The 18,082-nt window shown below is 36.5% G+C and overlaps 2 protein-coding genes across 2 annotated transcripts; both read right to left on the bottom strand.

Moving 5' to 3' along the window:
- Positions 1-1,658: 1,658 nt before the first annotated feature.
- Positions 1,659-8,826, bottom strand: LOC120331972 (uncharacterized). Its single transcript, XM_078113335.1, has 8 exons — positions 8,723-8,826; positions 8,302-8,559; positions 7,827-8,039; positions 6,728-6,838; positions 5,843-5,896; positions 5,180-5,324; positions 4,848-4,939; positions 1,659-4,158 (listed from the first exon to the last, which is right to left on the bottom strand). Exons 1-8 carry the CDS (start codon positions 8,760-8,762, stop codon positions 4,091-4,093), a joined length of 981 nt encoding a protein of 326 aa, XP_077969461.1. The 5' UTR covers positions 8,763-8,826; the 3' UTR covers positions 1,659-4,090.
- Positions 8,827-11,078: 2,252 nt separating this feature from the next.
- LOC144424633 (uncharacterized) lies at positions 11,079-17,431 on the bottom strand. The gene is made up of 7 exons (XM_078114096.1): positions 17,194-17,431; positions 15,850-16,110; positions 15,390-15,599; positions 14,613-14,732; positions 14,014-14,194; positions 12,532-12,626; positions 11,079-12,248 (listed from the first exon to the last, which is right to left on the bottom strand). The coding sequence occupies exons 1-7, from the start codon at positions 17,231-17,233 to the stop codon at positions 12,133-12,135; spliced, it is 1,023 nt and encodes a 340-aa protein (XP_077970222.1). The 5' UTR covers positions 17,234-17,431; the 3' UTR covers positions 11,079-12,132.
- Positions 17,432-18,082: the final 651 nt, after the last annotated feature.

The raw sequence follows: 18,082 nt of genomic DNA, 5'->3' as shown, positions 1-18,082 counted from the left end.
AGGGCATGGTTTGTACAAAGGTTTCAAAATTGATTATCCACACTGGATCAAAATCAAACCAAATACACACGAATACAACTATTAATTAGTGCCTCGATTTATACCTGAAACATCAACTTATGGAGCACCACCCGTTATCACAGACGCCAAGAGCTGAGTTGAATTACTAGTTCCTGAAGTACAGCGTTTCGCAAACTGTGTTTGAGCACCGTTCCGTGAGGATCGAAATTGCGACTAAATTGGTCGCCATGGCTATCTGGGCCGTACTTCGGAGACTCCCGGTCGTAAATTTCTTTCCCAACTGGCGACAACCAAACAAACACACAGACCTGGTGCCAGCCTGGAAAGTGTCACGGATTTTATTATCCGCGTGTTTTAATTTAGTTTGTCCTTTTGTATTTGCCTATATGCTTTTTGAGAACCCTTGGTTTAGATATACTTCATCCGGGTCCGGTTGCTGTAGGACTCCGATCACCATCGAGTCGTGAGAAAAAAGAGCTTCCCGCCTCTTCTCCGGTCGCCTCGCTGGCGGCCGGACGTGTTTTCCTGTGTTCTCTGTTTTAAGTGTTTTAACTGTGAAGTTGCCTCATAATAAACCACAAATCGGGAATCTGAGTCTTCTGATTCTTTCAACACACAGAAAAAAAATCTATCTGTGACAAAAGCATATGCATTTTCGTTAATCGTTCAATATCGTTAACTGCCTTTTTAATTGTAGAGTTTACAGCAAACTTTACCAAACTCTAAACGCTCCTGTAGTGCATCTGATAGGTTAGGTTCGAGATGTCACAATTGCAATGAGTTGATAAAGTTACATCACAATGTCAATTCCTAGCAATATCGACAGATGTGAAGAAATTGCCAGTTTTTGCTGTTTTGCAATCTTGCATTGCTGCGGAATTTACATATCTTATATTCGCTTAGTAATTTTTAAAATTATTCATTTTACTAAATCAAATTTTATGTCAACACATACGCCTCTATGCGAAATCTAGGCGTAATGTTGCGCGTAATATCATATTTTGTCATGAATAATTTGTGTGTTGTCTGGCAACCTTAACGAGATAAATCTGGTTCAGCGCAGAAGCAGTAAGAATAGGAACGTTCAAATGGGAAGGTTAGGTGTTCCGAATGGAGAAGTTAGCGACAACTTTAATGGAAATAAACAACTTCTTAGAAAGACGAATGCGGACCACGTGTTTCTGCAACTGTGAGTAGTAATTTTACATATTGCTTAATGCGTGTAGGAGCAAGACTTTTGTGCTCTGAACCCATTCAACTTTTGTGCAGTTTTGTCCTCAACCTAACCTGAGAAATAAAAAAGCGAAAAATTGCTGCATTTTTACCTTGGTACAAGGTTATTCTAAACAGTCATGCCTAAATAAAGTGTATTAGTAGCAGAATAAAAATTTACTGAAGGAGTATTAATGTTGACCAGACCCACTATGCTAATATATATACCAAGAGACTTCAGAGCGGCGGTAAAATTTGCGACAAAAAGGCACATTTATTTTTCCTTTAAACGAATGTGAAGTTGTTCAAAGTCGATTAAAGTAAAATTTACACAGTGTCACACTATTTTGATTCCAAAAAAAAATATGGGGTCTCTATAATAACGGGCTTGTGAGTGTAATAGGTTAAGGTAGGGGTTCTCAGTCAGCTCACATTGTGTCACAATATTTCGAAATTACCAAATTCTGGGTTAAAATAATGGCAAGCTATCCAGATATAATTTTAAAACAATGTAATAGGATAGGCTTTAAGACAGGGGTTTCCAACCGGAGGTATTTTTGACCTGCATTGGGTATGATTTCGCAGGCAGGAAAGCACATCTTGAAACATTACGACTTGCGAATATATTTTTCCGGAAAAAGAATGAATAAATGTCACATTGTGCATAGATAAATATAAAGAATATATACAAAATAACATAGTCAAGTTTAATATGTCATCCAGTAAAAAATAACATGCAATGTTTAAAAGAATAAAATGAGATACACATTTTACTAGGGAAGGGAAGCCTCGGCGAACCAAGCAGTGACACCCAAATCAATCCACGACGCGACGGAGCGTTACTATCACCGTGTGTGGAACTAAGCTTACAGTATTTGATCAGCGTAAAATTCACACTTCGTCGCAATAATTTGGAATAAGCAAAATTTATTGTTTAACAACGGGTCTCTAGGGAACTCAATATAATTTGAAAACAATTAAGGGTGCTCCTGAAGTATGCGCACCAAGATGTCGCATAACCTGAACCCTAACCTGGTACACAACCTGAGTTCAGATTGTGCGCCATCTTGATGCGCATACTTCAGGAGGTCCCAATTAAGTGTAATATGTTTAAGGGTATAAATACGTGTAAGGCAAATAAATTAACGCCGTGTTTTGCATAGATCAGTAAAAAAATATGCAATAGAGCAACACTCGTATACAAGAACAAGACGCGATAGTATCAGAATCTGAGTTGAAAAACAACAAGTGTTTAGATATAATTTGGAAGCAATATAATGCATAATAAGGTTAAAGGGAATAGTAGAATTTGCGATACGAATAAAATAATGTCATGCTGTGCATAGATAAATAAAAACGTAGCAACGCTAGTATAGGGGCAAGAATTACTTTTCATTTCAACGATCTTTGAGTTCACCGACGTCGAATAGCGCAGAGGTCACACCCTGTCCTAATGTTTCGAAGCTAGCAAAGTTTTATGTGGAAAAACGGGCATCTAAGCGTGTCAGATATAAGTTGATATAAGGTAATACTAATAGAGTTCAAAAAGTGGTCCCTCGGTTGGGCGTACATTTTGCAACTAAAACTGCAAGAAAAATATTTTAAAATTTTCTGTGTATAATTTCCTGAAAGATTATATATTGTGCATAAATAAGTATAAACACATAAAAATAGCAACAGTCAAGTATTTGGACACAATGGGCTGTATATCGCTGTGTGTGGAACTGAGGTTTAGAATTAGGTTTGCGTAAAATTTGCGATCTGTTATTATATTTCGAAATCTGAGTTGAACTTGAAACAACAGGCATCTGGGAAGGTCAAGTTGAAAAATTAGTACTCCCGTAGTGTGTGTACCAGGTTAGAGTTAGGTCATAATTTCATTCCGATTTTCCTTATTTTAGTACTATTACGACTTACGAGGTTGGGGACTGTCTGTGTTAGCCAAGTGAATATACCCCCTGCCTATAGGTTTCAGTCCCTTTACACAACTTGATGTAAAGTAGGCAAACAAAAGTAGATACCTCCATATTGGTACACACACTTCTGGAGCGGCAAAAAATGAAATGTTGAAGCGTTAAGGGGTTTCAGTCTCAGTTAAATTTAATCTGCATTGGGAGTAAATTTGCAAACAAGAGAATACATTTCGAACCATTTTTGTTATAATTCTCTAGAATACGAAATAAAATTTTGTCATATAGTGCATAGATAAGTAAAAGCGTAGCAACACAAAATATATGGGCGCGATTACTGTGAAATGCTATGTTGTCAAACAACTCGAGTTTGTTACACTTATTATCAGCGTATTACCAGAGTTGTGAGTACGATTTTGGAATAATTTGTTGTTATTAAAATCCGGATCTAGAGTCGCCATTTCGAACTCTCGGGAGTCTTCGTCGGAATATCAGACTTAAATGTTGATATTCGAATTTAAAATTTTCGATCAAACATTCTCCACAGACAATTAGAGAAATCGTCCATACGCAAGATCTTTTGTTATCAAAATTTGGTTTTTTCATAGTTTGGAGTCGGAGTCAAAATTTTGTCAACCCGGAGTCGGAAGCGTGATCCGGAGCTGTTTTTTAATTGTTTCATAGTTTGAACCCGGGTATAAATTTACTGAACTGCTCAGCCGTGGTATTTACACTCTCTATGAGTTTTAAGGGGCATTAAAGTAAATAAATTGGAAAATGACGCCGTGACAAAATGTGACGCCTTGACATTCATTAAATTCAATACGTGAAAACGGCTACATAGTCTGTTGAACTAGCTAAATACGCTAGTCGTTAATATCTTTCACAATGACTTTTTAGTCGGTTGCTCTTCGCATTCGAATGTGTACCGACCCTTTAGCGCCATCTTACGTTTGTTTTTCAATCGTGGAATAAAGTGCAGATGAATCAGTAGGTTCTGTCTGCAGTTCCTTGCCTGTGAATATAAATACACGTGATAAAAATGTATCAATAATCTTATTAATGCCTCAAATTTTTCTGCCAGATCAAATATCATTGGGGGGTTAAACCAGTGCAATTTAGGACAATGCATTTTTTCATTTTTAAAAAACAATGCATATGACCCTTTGGTTTAATCTACATGAATTTATATGTGTGTATAGTTCGATTTGCCTGGGCAAATTTAACGAAGTTTTCCTTATTTTAGTTCTATTACGAGTTCGGGGACTGTCTGTGGTGTCAGCTAAGTGAATACCCCATGCCCAAAGGTTTCAGTCCCTTTACACAACTTGATGTAAAATAGGCGAACAAAATTAGTTATCTCCATATTGGTACACATACGTCTGGGGCGCCGAACAATGTTACAGTCGACCTTGGTTGAAAATAAACCAACTTCAACCCTTGACTCGAAGTTGTAACTGTAAGTATTTTGACTCTCAGTCCGGCACCCGACGCCGGATCGATGTAAATTTTGACTCCGACTTCAACTTTTGCCAAAAAGCTTTTTTTATTAGACTAGAACGCTTAATAGAGGTTTTTTTTTCAATTTTGATAATGATTATCACCATTGAACGATCGGAGGTTTGAAAACTCGACTTCGGTAAGTTAGGAAGGATTTATTTGTGCGTATACTTGTTCTATATAACAATTCCATTCAGCATTTACCATCATCGGTTCCTTGTTCTTGACTTTGCTCTTGTCTGATTTCTTCCATGCCCACCCCATCGTTGTTGTATAAAGATTGCGCAACAGATCTTCTAAAATTCGAATACATCGATGTGATTTTGTATTTATCAACGTTTTGAGATGTTCGATGTGGACGCAATAACCTAGCGGCTAAAGCGCAATAAAAATAGCTAGATGGTTCGCAGCCATAAATATTTACTATAGTAGCTCATTGCCAAGCAGAGTGAGGTTCAGATATTTAATTTGTATATGAGCGTGTATATGCGTTTGAAGTTACATATTTAACGTTGGGAGGTATATGTTTGACTTACTTTCTCCCTTGGTAATAAATAATCGCAGACGCAATCAGTATGATGATTCCAATAAACCCTGGAATAGAGACGAGGAACAGGACCGTTGTCGTGCTCAGACCTTTAATTGTCCCCGTGTCGCCTGTACCAGCCTCAGTTTTCGTCCCTGTCGATATGAAAACGCATTTATAAGGTGTTTAAGATTGAAATGAAACAGTGAACAAGAGGTTTATGAAGGGTTGTGACAAATTGAATTTTGAAAGACTAAAACGAGTAGGATAAAGTACTTTATAATAGTGGTTGCCAACCTTTTTTCAAACTAAAATTGATAAAATATCGCGACCTAAGAATGTGCTTATACTAAACGGTATGTAGTAGTACCATTATGCCCGTCTAAAAAAAATTAAAACACTAAAATAAAACAAAGTGAAAGAGATGAATAGTGGTGTGACCGTATTTGAACAAAATAACCAAAACAAAATAAATGTTACAAAATTTTCACGCTGTGATACTACCCACATATATATACAATTGAGCAATAATTCCATACCAAATATGAAACAAACTATGAAATTTACTAGAAAATAATATTAGTAACTTGCAGTTTGAGAAAAAAGCAATAAAATTTTCAGGCGCAACCGATAAGTTGGGAAACACTGCACCGTTTTCTGATACCGGACTTACCTTGGGATATAATAGGCTTCTCTGTCACTTTTATTGTCGATTGTGTCTCAGGTTCTGCAATATATTTGATAAATTTTGAATTTGTTTTATGTGTAAATCATTGTCGAAGTGCGTGCTCTAAATTAGTTTTGTATACAGAATACATTTTGTATGTATTGGCAAGATTTCAAGTTATTACTTATCGATCTTTAGATCGGTAAGTATGTTGATAGGTATTTGTCTGTCTGTCTGTCGGTTTGTCTGTCTGTCTGTTAGATGCACGCGATATCTCACGAAGGCGAGGTTGAATCTGCTCCAAATTTTGCATGTGCATTTATCATACCTCGGACCAAAAACCTATCGATTTTGGATGAATTATGTCGTATATTTAGCGAGTTATTAATTAATTATTAATGGGACACAAGGTGTCGCTATGGGGTGAGAGCGCTGTTTTGGGAGATCCCCTAACTTTCGATCGATAAGTCTTTGGTCTCTAACCGATATTCTCGTTTGCAAGTTAGAGGATGTCGAAGTGAGTGCATTATTGGCAACATTAAATGCTAACAAGGGTCATGAAATAGCCCTTTGAATGGCGCTCCAGAAGTATGTGCTCCAAGATGACGGGCACCGGAATGTAGTATGTGTACCATGTTACGGTTAGACCATAATTTTATTCCAATTTTCCTCATTTCAGTTCTATTACAAGTTTGGAGATTAGGTAAGTGACTCCCGTAATGTTTGTATCTGAAATTATGGCCTAACCTGGTACACATACTACGTTCCGGTGTCCGCCATCTTGGTTCACATACTACAGGAGTACCTAAAATTCATCCCATTGGCCTCCTTCGACTCTGGATAGGTAGGAACTCAAATCGTGGCAAATAACTACAAGTCTGTTAGGCTCACTTGTCGTTCCTGTCGCAGTGGTTTCCAACATGTAAGTCGTAGTTTCTTCCATGGTGGTTGTTTCAATAAAAGTAGTTTGGGGTACAACAGTTGTCGGGTGAAGTGTCGTTGCTAGAAAAAAGGGGAATTGATTATTTTTATTATTGTGGACTATTTTGATAAAAAATTGTTTTTCAAAGAGCATCCAACCAACACTAACGAATAATGTAAAGTTTCGTCGCCGTAGCCCTGATTTTTTGGTACTCCCGTAGTGTGTGTACCAGGTTAGGGTTATGCAATAATTTTATTTTCGATTTTTCTTATTTTAGTTCTATTACGAGTTTGGGCACTGTCTGTGTTAGACATGGGAAAATACCCCGTGTCCATAGATTCCATTTCCTTTACACAACTTGATATAAAGTAGGCGAACAAAATTATTTTCCGCCATATTGGTACACACACTTTCGGAGCGCCGATTATTTCAACGGCGTTTTATTAAATTTCATTTCAAGATCTGTACACGCAGCCATGCGACATAACGAGCTACCACCATTTGAAACGACCAGATTATTTCCGGTTCGGAATTTCCTACCAAATTTATTATACTCTGGGAGAGGTGGCTGGCATGGTATTTAAACGCGTTATATTGGACCAATGTTGTCAACAACATGTTTTTAATCACACATATTTATGCGCCATCTTCCTGTTCAACTTAAACCAAGTTAGACTTTTATCACGGGTCGTGTCGCTGCTCGATAACCAACATTGGATTATTCGCGTCAACCCTTCACCGTGAAATGCCATTTTCATGGTCTTTACTAGTTTTTGTTTGCATCATTTTCATTTTGGTGAAATATAAACTACTGACTGACTGAATGTGAGTTGAAAATGGAATGAAAATTCATAAATATCCATTCTAATATATTCATTCAATTTGAAAAACAATATCCCCAAGTAACGGAAAGCATACATTCAAAACATTCGGTAGATTTGTGTCGACATAGTTACAGTCCACGTCCTAACCCACAATCGAGGCTGGTCAAATAATATTTGCGAATGTAAGTTGAGAATGGAATTTGAATAACAATATCATTTTAAAATTCAGTAACCCAAGACATACCTTCAATACATTCGGTAAATTTGTATTGGATTTCGAATCCCATACTAGATTGATTCGAACTGGACAACAATCCTTTAGAAGTATACCAAACTGTAACGCCCGGGGAGAATGGTTGATGGGGAGATCCAGCGCCACATGAGTCAGAATCATAGAACATCAATGTAACGAATTGTGGATTATGGATAGAGATGTATCTTTCGCAGTATTGTTTATCTATGAGAACAATATTGTGTTTGAAGTCTGTGATCAGAAAATGTAATATATTCTTTATGAAATACTTCATAATAGAAAATTAGTCAAATAATGATGTCATAATACATAATGGATGACGACATGATTTAAAACGTGACATAAGATTACAACATGTGCTAGTATGATGCTGAAATTGAGACGTCATAATAAATGTGACATCATAATATCATTTGATGACGTGTTCAATATAGGAAAATTAATGTGCTGTATATCACCAACATACCATTGTTTATGAAAAGCGAATAATTCCCTGAACAGTCTTTCCCGCCGTGTGATCCGACAGCAAAATAGAGTCGTTGATAAACAATCATCAGACTGAGACTGTAATTCTTCCCATCTACCGGTGGCTTGAACTTCCAAAGGCATGAAGCTGATTTTCCATATTCGTTTGGGGGGTAATTCGGAGACATAAATTTGCCGTTCCCTTTGTTTATAACCTGTGAAGTATTATCACATTGGCTGAATGCTTGCCGTAGTGCTCCTATAAGATAAGAAAAGATAAGAAAAATCGATATCGCGGGAATACGGAGGTAATTTGTTTTGGGAATTCGTACTTGGAATTTTTGTCAAATCTCAATCGGTAGAAGGAATTCAAATTTATTTCCCTACATATTATGCGTCATCGAAAATGTAATTCCACCTACCTGCGAATAGCACCAACAGAATATACCGCACCGCGGCCATTTATAGTCCCAAGTAGGAAACAGAATTGAGTTATAATAATTATGTTTTGTGAAGTAGAACTAAAAAGTTATTTGAAAAAATTTAATTGGAATTTTGACTCTTTTTTTTCTCTCAAATTTACGGACGTGGCTCGTGTTTGAGTATTAACAGGAAAGTCAAAATAGTTCGTCAATTTCAATTTTATTCATTTTGCAACAATGAAATACACATACTGCATATCGAAACAATAAAACGGGGAAAACAATTACAGTACGAAATACGGAATTTTTAACAATTTCTTTTATTACTTTCTGATACGGCAGGCTGTTCATTTTGTGAAGAGTATCAATAATTTCGAAACCATGGCAACACATCTAATTCACACCCATTTTATGTTTTATCCGGGACTAATATTTGCAAAGCGGATGCAGTAAGACTAATCTTATTTCGTTCTCAGCACAAAAGAAAAAATGTCCGGGAAGACTAAATGCGTTGTCTTGCGCTCTGAACTACCTTTAGACGTATTTATATTCGTCCTATTCCTCCCTAGTTATTTTGTCGTTTTTTGGGGAAGGAATTGACTTTGCACTTGCTGTGGCATCACTAATATTTTTTTTTATTATCATAATACTTATTTATACACACATTATAAACTATTTGAACTGTACAAAAAAGGAAGTGCGGCTTGCGCTTAATACTTTCTACTGGTTTAAGGATCAATTACATATTGAATAAATTAATTTTTATGATACTTGAGAGAGGAACCAAGAGTTCAAAAATAGGCAAATGGAGGAATTTAACAAAAAAGACTGGAAACATCTGCTTCAAGGTATCATCTAGTACAACTAGTACAACTAGTTCCCGTCTCTAAGCAGTTTGCCGCCGGCAAATGACCGTATTTCAACACATGAATAATATATAACTATAGTTCTGTTTTATGAAAGCATGGGTTTATCCTACTCATAGACGTACCTGTAATAGGGAATAAAATATTTTTCCCATCAGTTTATAGCGACACTGTAGCAAGCAACTGCAATGAATTTATCAAATGTTCAATAAAAATTGTGAACCTATAGATAGTCCAGTGATGGGACTTAAAATTGTATGAACAGGTTCCGTTCTGTATTAAACTAGCAACAGCTTCTCTTTACAGAAATCTGATACATAGCTTCAGAAATTCATAATTATAACCCCAATCGTCAGCTACAATTTATATTAACCACTAACTGCGGTTGCCCAAGGTCTGAAACATGATTCGCTGAACGTAACATACAATGAAAACAACTTAAACATCATGTTAAGTAATATATGTCACTCCTTGGCTAATATAACATGACAAACTTTACATGAATCACTTCAGAAATTAAAAATTAAAGGCTAATCGCCAGCTGCAGTGCGCATTACCAATTTACTGTGGTTGTTAACTCCTAAAATAATGAATAAAACGATCACTAAAGTCTAATCTCACCACTGCTATAGCTGTACTAAAAATCATTCTGAATCATTGCCATCTAAATAGTATAAAGTCATTAAACTTTGTAGTATTTTATAACCCCACGTAAAGATAGACCAAACATGAAAGTTATAATGAGGATTGCTTATATCTTGGGATAATATCAGTACCTTGCGTGATCGATTGGGTTTAATCTGATCAGACTCATCATGATGGAGTTCCGGACGTAAAAGGAAGTACGTTAGAAATGATAATATTAAAGCCTGGAATTGGACCTGTTTGAGTTTATGTTTCGCAAAGGAATATGAAATTTCTAAAAATATAGACACAGTGTTGAAATATACGCCCTTTTTGTATCTTTATCATTGATGAGTTTTGCTAGTGTATGCGGGCAATTTCGATTTTGTAGGAATTTTAAACCCTGATTCCGAGGTGTTCAAAAATTAAAATTGAGAATAGGGCTAGGATTTCTCATCCCTGACAGAACATTTCACTGAGAGGTCATTTGAATATGACCAATATCGAAAGAAAATGTGTAGAATTCAGGGGTGTGCAACCTGCGGCCCGCAAGAAAAAATTGTGCGGCCCGCAGGTAAGTGCCAATTTTCAATGGTCTGCGGCCCTCGAAACGTTTTTAATTTAGTTTATCCTGGTGCGTGCCAGTGATTCTAATCCATGTGCGTTGAAAAGGCTATATATCGGTCCACTTTATTATCTATGCCTATGACGTTACATTGCTTTCTTGTGCATGCAACTACTAGAAAGCTCATGTCAAATAAAGGTGCGCCCAGCGGTTTCACCCTGTCATTTGTATCTGACACCCTGTATTAAAAGTTGCAAACCCAACCCTGGTGTAAATAAAAGACAAACAAACAATATGCGCCCTTCATAGAATCATTTTATTCAAACTGGTCCGAAAATTTGGGTCCTTTTTGCAGTTATAAACAGACAATATTATACACAATTCGGAGACAAATTCAGTATAATGCATAGATGGGTAGTATAATGCATAGATGGGTAATATAATCACAATAACAGTAAATTACACAAGATTTATCTCGTAAAAATGATAAATAATAGCATATAACGAATTTATTGGTAATAAAGTAATTTTCCACACGAGTTGTTTTGAGCAGGGTTGGTCAGAACCACGGGGGTGAAGGCAGTGGTGGGATTCAGCCGGTTCTATAGAACCGTCTCTCGGAATTTTATGAGATCAGCGAACCCGTTAGCATTACTGGTTCCTGTCAATGTTCTGTTTGTAACAGAACCGGCTGAAAAATATGACTTTTGTGAAGGAACCGGCTGACAAAAAAATTGAATCCCACCCCTGGGTGAGGGTCGAGACCTTTTGAAATGTAAAAAAAAGTCAATTTTTTGTAGCTTGAATCCGTCGAGACTCTTGAAACCCACGTTTTCGGACCCGTTAGCTGATATTGTCTAGCTTGGTAATTAGAAATGTCAGAAATTGAAAAATTAACAAAAGCTATGCTCAAATATATGGATACCAACTCGGTAAACAAAGTACTTTTCGTACCGTGCACCTACAGTTAATTGAATAATCTCCTAGTTTCGCCGTAGCGTCGCGTCAAATTGGAACAACCGTCACGCTTGGCGGATTAAAAACCGTGTTCCCATGGAAAATAAAAATATAGCGAAAGTTTGGATGAAATACCAGATCTCATAGGATTCATAGAAATTCAAGAATAAATAAAAGTAATAGCCTTATAAAGAAAAATGCAATATTTAACCAATGAAATTTTCAAATCAATTGGTAAACTTAAATTGCTAAGTTTGTAAACAAAACAGATGACGTCATATCTCAAAATGACGTCATAATATAAATGATCGACGTCATAATACAGTAATGACGTTGAGGGCTGACTTTAAAATAATACAGTTGCACTATTGAGAAACGGGTAAACAATATAATGTTTTTCAAATCTCGATTGGCTCTTTAGCGCCAGCTCCTGTATGTTTCACAATCGTAGAATACAAAGCCGATGTATCGGCCTCAGTAGATTGCGCAGTGGTGTTTGTCTGTAGTTTGTCGCCTGTTTGAATACGAAATAAATATTAACAAATGTCCACACTCGGTATCTCGGGCGCAATGGATTAGTGGTTAGAACAGTGGTATTCAACCTTTTTGTCACAGCGGAACTTTAATTAGTCATTTCAGAGGCTCGCGAAACCTTAATAATTGTCTGAAATATATAAACTATATATATTAACAAACCTAATAACAGAAAAACAAAATTATTTCAAAATCGTATCAAGTTCAATAATAGTGGCAAGATTCTGACCATTGTCTTGAGCCCCATTGTATATTATACTCACCTTCGCCTGATTCGCGGCCGGGTTTGTCTTCTTCATTACGCAATTTTTTCATGTCTATCTCTTCTTTGTTGAAGAAAGGTTTCGCAGAACTTTTGCTATGTAAATAAAATAGGTTGTTTGAATTAAAACATACTGAAATTAAAATTTTTTTACTGAAAATGGGTTAAGCCAAATATGTTCAAAATCCTGTAGTTGTCGAAAATGCCTTAAGCCTTAAGGCAATAGTTTCAGAATCGAATCGAATCTTGAATACTTGAGAGATATAAAATTGTATGTAACTTTCTTATTGTATTAGGTCCTCCAGACACATAAATTACCAAAAACATAGAATACATTACTCAGGCAGATTGTTGAACGTTCACACACAATAAGGAAATAGTCATATGTGAGAATTGCGGTAAAAAAGTATGGCTTCAATTAAAAAAATTGGGAAATTCATCTCGAACATTGGCGGAAAGTAAAAAAACAAGATGGCGGCGATTCGAAATTTTGCTTTGAACCGATTCGAATAATTTCATATTCGATTCGGTTCGAATATTCGATTTCTATAATAAAGGCTTGCAATTGGTGTAAAAGTTGAAGCCCCGTGAGAACATTCATTGCGCCCTCAAGCATCCCAAGATAGTGACGATTCGTGTAAAAAAAAAGTGGTATTCACCGATTAGAACAATTCGACACATACGATTACAAAGGACGCATCAAAGTTTACATTGTACCGTCAATATCAGTTTTGCTTTCTTTTTCGATATGATAACCGGATGTCTGAATCTATTTTGAAAATGCGCATAGCTATTGGACAAGGAGACCCGTTCACCTTTGACGCCGCTGACTCACTCAGCAAAATATCAGCACATTCCACCAGACAAAGTTTCATCAATGTCTCACCGATGTTATGGGACTTTTTGGTCCTTGCTATTCCCAGGACAACTGCATAAGACGCAGTCACTTTAAACTTTCCTGAAATTGCCCCATGCTGTCGAATATCATTTTGCTTTTATTTTTCGTTTTTTTAGCAAACTGATAAGGAAATGGATTTTGCAAAAATTTGTTCATCAGAGCGTATGCCTACCCAATATCTTCAAGACATTTTAAAAAGACTGTGCCCCTTAGCGACTCTTCAACGAAAATCTTCTTGCGTAACAATCCTTTGGTACTCGTTCGAGACATGTCTGTGAGGTCGACCAAAGATCAAAATTAGTTACATGAGCACGATCAGAATAACATGGCCAACACCGTGATGATTTACCAAAGTTTCGATTAATTGAATGGGAATCTTTTTCCGCTTCATGGCTTAAATTGTGATTTTCATTGTGTAATATTTTATAATTGTGTTATCGTGCGTATATTTTTAGAGGAGCATTCAATTTCTACCAGGAACCCCCAAATTCCCCACTATGGGAAATTTACCACCGGTTTGGAACCACTGCTCTGGAGTAAAGGTGACTTAACTCTGACCTATGCTCTTGAAATGTTAAGACTTACTTTCTTCCTCGGCAATAAATAATCGCAGACGCAATCAGAATGATGATTCCAATAAACCCGGGAATAGAGACAAGGATCAGAACCGTTGTCGTGCTTAGTTGACCTTCAGTTGACTCCCGTTGACCTTCAGTTGACCCCATGACGTATTTTTCAGTCTTAGTCGAAGTTATCGACTTCAAACCTATATAAAAATTTAAGAAACAAGAATGAAAACTGAGTAATCTACTTTTTCGAATTATATTCTGGAATTTTGAATATAGAATATATTCAAATTTAATATGTTCAAATGAGGAATTGTTTATAAATCTGAATATGGTAATGCATTGTTACAATCTTTAATATTATATAATTATTTTAAACAATCCGAAATATAACAAGTGACTAACAACCTTTCAATCTAAAACCTGTGCGTTTTAAACCTCACTTAAGGAATTGTTCGCTTTTCTGATTCTGTAATCAGTTTTATATATTATGTTCTTATCAATTATTTCGTCGCCTTCTGAGCTTTTTATGGAGTCAGAAAACAACAACTTATATACTTATAATTATGTATATTTCAATCATGTTTCATAAGTACTGTACAAGTCTGTTAAGCTCACTTGATGTTTCCTGCTTTTCTGACGCAGTGGTTTCCAACATGTATGTAGTACTTTCTTCCCAAGTGGTCGTTTGAACAACAGTGGTTGTGGGTACAATGGTCGTTGGCTGGAGTGTCGTTGCTAGAAAAAGGTGATTGATCATTTTCATTAATTTGGACTCTTTCCCATAATTTTGTTTTCCAGAGAGCATCCAACATCAACAACTAATGTAAAATTTCGTCGCCGTAGCCCTGTTTTTTTGGTACTCCCGTAGTGTGTGTACCAGGTTAGGGTTATGCCATAATTTTATTCCGATTTTCCTTATTTTAGTTCTATTACGGGTTGGGAGACTGTCTGTGTGGGCTAAATATACCTCTTTCCCGTAGTTTTCAGTCTCCTTACACAACTTGAGGTAAAGTAGGCGAACAAAATTATCTACCTCCATATTGATACACACACTTCTGGACGCCGATTTTTTATACGGCGTTTCCATAAATTTTATTTTAAGCTCTGTATATGCAGCCATGCTACATAATGAGCTACCATTATTCGAAATGATCAGAATATTTCCGGTTTGGAGTCGCGTATAGCCAATTTATTATACTCTGGGTTAGGTGGTGAATGTTTGTATTCAAACGCGAAATATTGGACCAATGCTGTCAACAACATAATTAAAGTCCTTCCTCGTAACCCACAATTCCAATTCAAGTCAATGCGTCCGAAAATCAAATAACTAACTAATCCCGTACCCAGTTAGAAAAACATTATCATTTTAAAGTCTAGTAACCGAAAGCATACCTTCAATACATTCGGTGAATTTGTATTGGATTTTGAATCCCATAGTAGTTTGTGGATCATTCCACAAAGATCCTTCAGAAGTATACCGAACGTTAACGGACGGAGAGAATGATTGTTTGGGGGATCCAGCGCCACATGAGTCAGAATCATAAAACATCAATGTAACGTATTGTTTCACGAAGCCAATGTATCTTTGGCAGTCTTGTTTATCTATACATACGAATATTGTGTTTGGAGTCTATGCTTAGAAAATGTATAATATTCTTTATTACAAATTGAAATACTTTGTTGCGCTCAGTAATAGAAAATTAGTAAAATATTGATGTCATAATACATAATGGATGACGACTTGATATTATACTGACGTAAGAATACAACACGTTACGGTAACTCGATATATTACTGAAATTGTGACGCTAAAATACAAAATGTGAATCGACGACGTATAAGGTCAACGTACCATTGTTTATAAGAAGTGAATAATTCCCCGAACAGTTTTTCCTACTGCTACCTCCTTCAACAACAAAATAGAGTCGTTGATAAATAATCGTTAGACCGAGACTGTAATTCTTCCCATCTACCGGAGGCTGGAACTCCCAAGAACATGAAGCTGATTCTCCGTATTCGTTTGGGGGATAATTCGGAGAAGTTATCTCGCCATTCCCTTCGTTTATAACCAGTGAAGTATTATCACATTGGCAGAATGTTGGCCGTAGTGCTCCTGCAACAAGGGGGATGGGTGTATCAGGTATTTGAATATATAAGGTAATCACTAGGGCTAGGCATTTTTGAATACCTGATGATTTCAAAATCGAATCGAATATTTTTTTCGAATCGAATCTCGAATACCTGGGAGATATATAATTGTATGCGACTTTTTTTATTGTAATTGGTTGAGTCAAGAAATAAATTACAGAAAACATAGAATACATCACTCAGACAGATTGCCGAAAGTTCACACACAATGAGAAACACGTTTTATCAATAACTTATTACAGAAAATAGTCATATGTTAGAATTTCGTTGAAAAAATATGGCTTCAATAGAAAAAATTCACTTCGTCCATTGGAGAAAAGAAAAAAAAAAGATGGCGGCGAAATTTCGATATTATAATAATAATTTGATAATATTCGATTCGAAATGTCCGACCCTTTTATTCACCAGTGCAAATGAGAGAGTCTTTTTTCTGCAAAATGTGATCATATCGATACTTCAATAAACTCATAACGCCATAAACTCATTTCAGCAAACCGAATTAGGTCAGTGTGGTGTCGTATTTTTGGACTACCCGACCTGTGTCGAAATCTGAATTCTCCGGGATCTGGAGGTTGAAAGTCCAAGAATTTGAAATCAAGTATTCTTGTAGTTTTAAGGTAGGAATCCGGGGGTGATTTGTTTCTCTCAATCCGGTACTGTAATTTGTGTCGCATCTCAATCAAAAGTAAAGTTTTCGAGTACGTTGCAAGTTACTTTTTTTCCTACATCAGGGGTAAGTTTTTCAAATTTATTAGAACCTGAACCTACTTTTTTCGGTACTCCCAAAGTATGTGAATCAAGATGGCGGACATCGGAACGTAGTATGTGTACCAGGTTGTCATAATTTCAGGTACAATTACTACGGGAGTCACTTGGCTAGTCCGCGAACTCGTAATAGCACTAAAATAGGGAAAATTGGAATAAAATTATGGCCTATTCCGAATCTGGTACACTTACTACGTTCCGGTGTCCGCCATCTCGGTTCACATACTTCGGGAGTACCCTTTTTTCTACATGCTACCCGTCATAAAAATATTATTCCACTCACCTGCAAACAGCACCAACAGAAAACATTGCACTGCGGCCATTTAAAGTTCAAAAAAGCAAACAAAATTTTGATTGAGAACAGATCTTCTTTCAAGCGTTCATCTATTGTCCAATCGAGATTAATGAATGATTAGGTTCATATCTTTATTCAGACGTTAATTTATAATCCAAAGTTGCGATCAAAACTTTATTGTTTGATTGACTTTTATTTGTCTAAATTATACATGTATATGTATATATATTGTTGTCACGCTAGCTTCTGCGGGCTGTTCCGCGGGACAGGGATCAAAATTGCCACTAAATCGGTCGACATGGCGATAGGCGACCCTGGGTGGTAAATTCGTCTCCCAACTGGCGTCAAACAGGCGGACAGGACTTTCCATCTAAACAGGCCAACCGACCTTGTGTCAGTCTGGAAAGCATTGCGATTTTGTTAACCGATCGATATCGTTAACCGTTGGCTTTTTTTAATTACCAAGTTTACAGCAAACTTTTTAATTTCACCATAGGCTAAATTTTATAGAATCGTACTACTCAATGGATTGTTAACTTAAAGCTAGAAGGCTCAAAAGATGTCGTGATAAGCCGGCTCAATGCACAAAGCAAGTCTATTACATAATTTTTAAAATCAACTTCAACTTCTAATTTATTGGTCTTCTGCCAGGCGAGATAGAAAAAAGTAGGTGTTCCGGGACAAAAAAAGTTCCAGAAACGCTGGACTATAAAATCACTACATACAACTGTAATTTATTTTCTGCTTGATGAAGTTTGTCTGTATAGACCAGCGGTTCCCAACCGGGGCTCCAGGGGAACCACAGAGTAGTTGGAAGAGACCATAATGCTAGGCGAAACTCTCCGTTCTTCCAAGTTTAATTATATGATTAGATTAT

Source organism: Styela clava, chromosome 6, assembly GCF_964204865.1.
Source record: "Styela clava chromosome 6, kaStyClav1.hap1.2, whole genome shotgun sequence".
Taxonomy (NCBI): domain Eukaryota; kingdom Metazoa; phylum Chordata; class Ascidiacea; order Stolidobranchia; family Styelidae; genus Styela; species Styela clava.
Note: the sequence above shows the minus strand (reverse complement) of the source record. Positions and strands in the feature narration are given on the sequence as shown.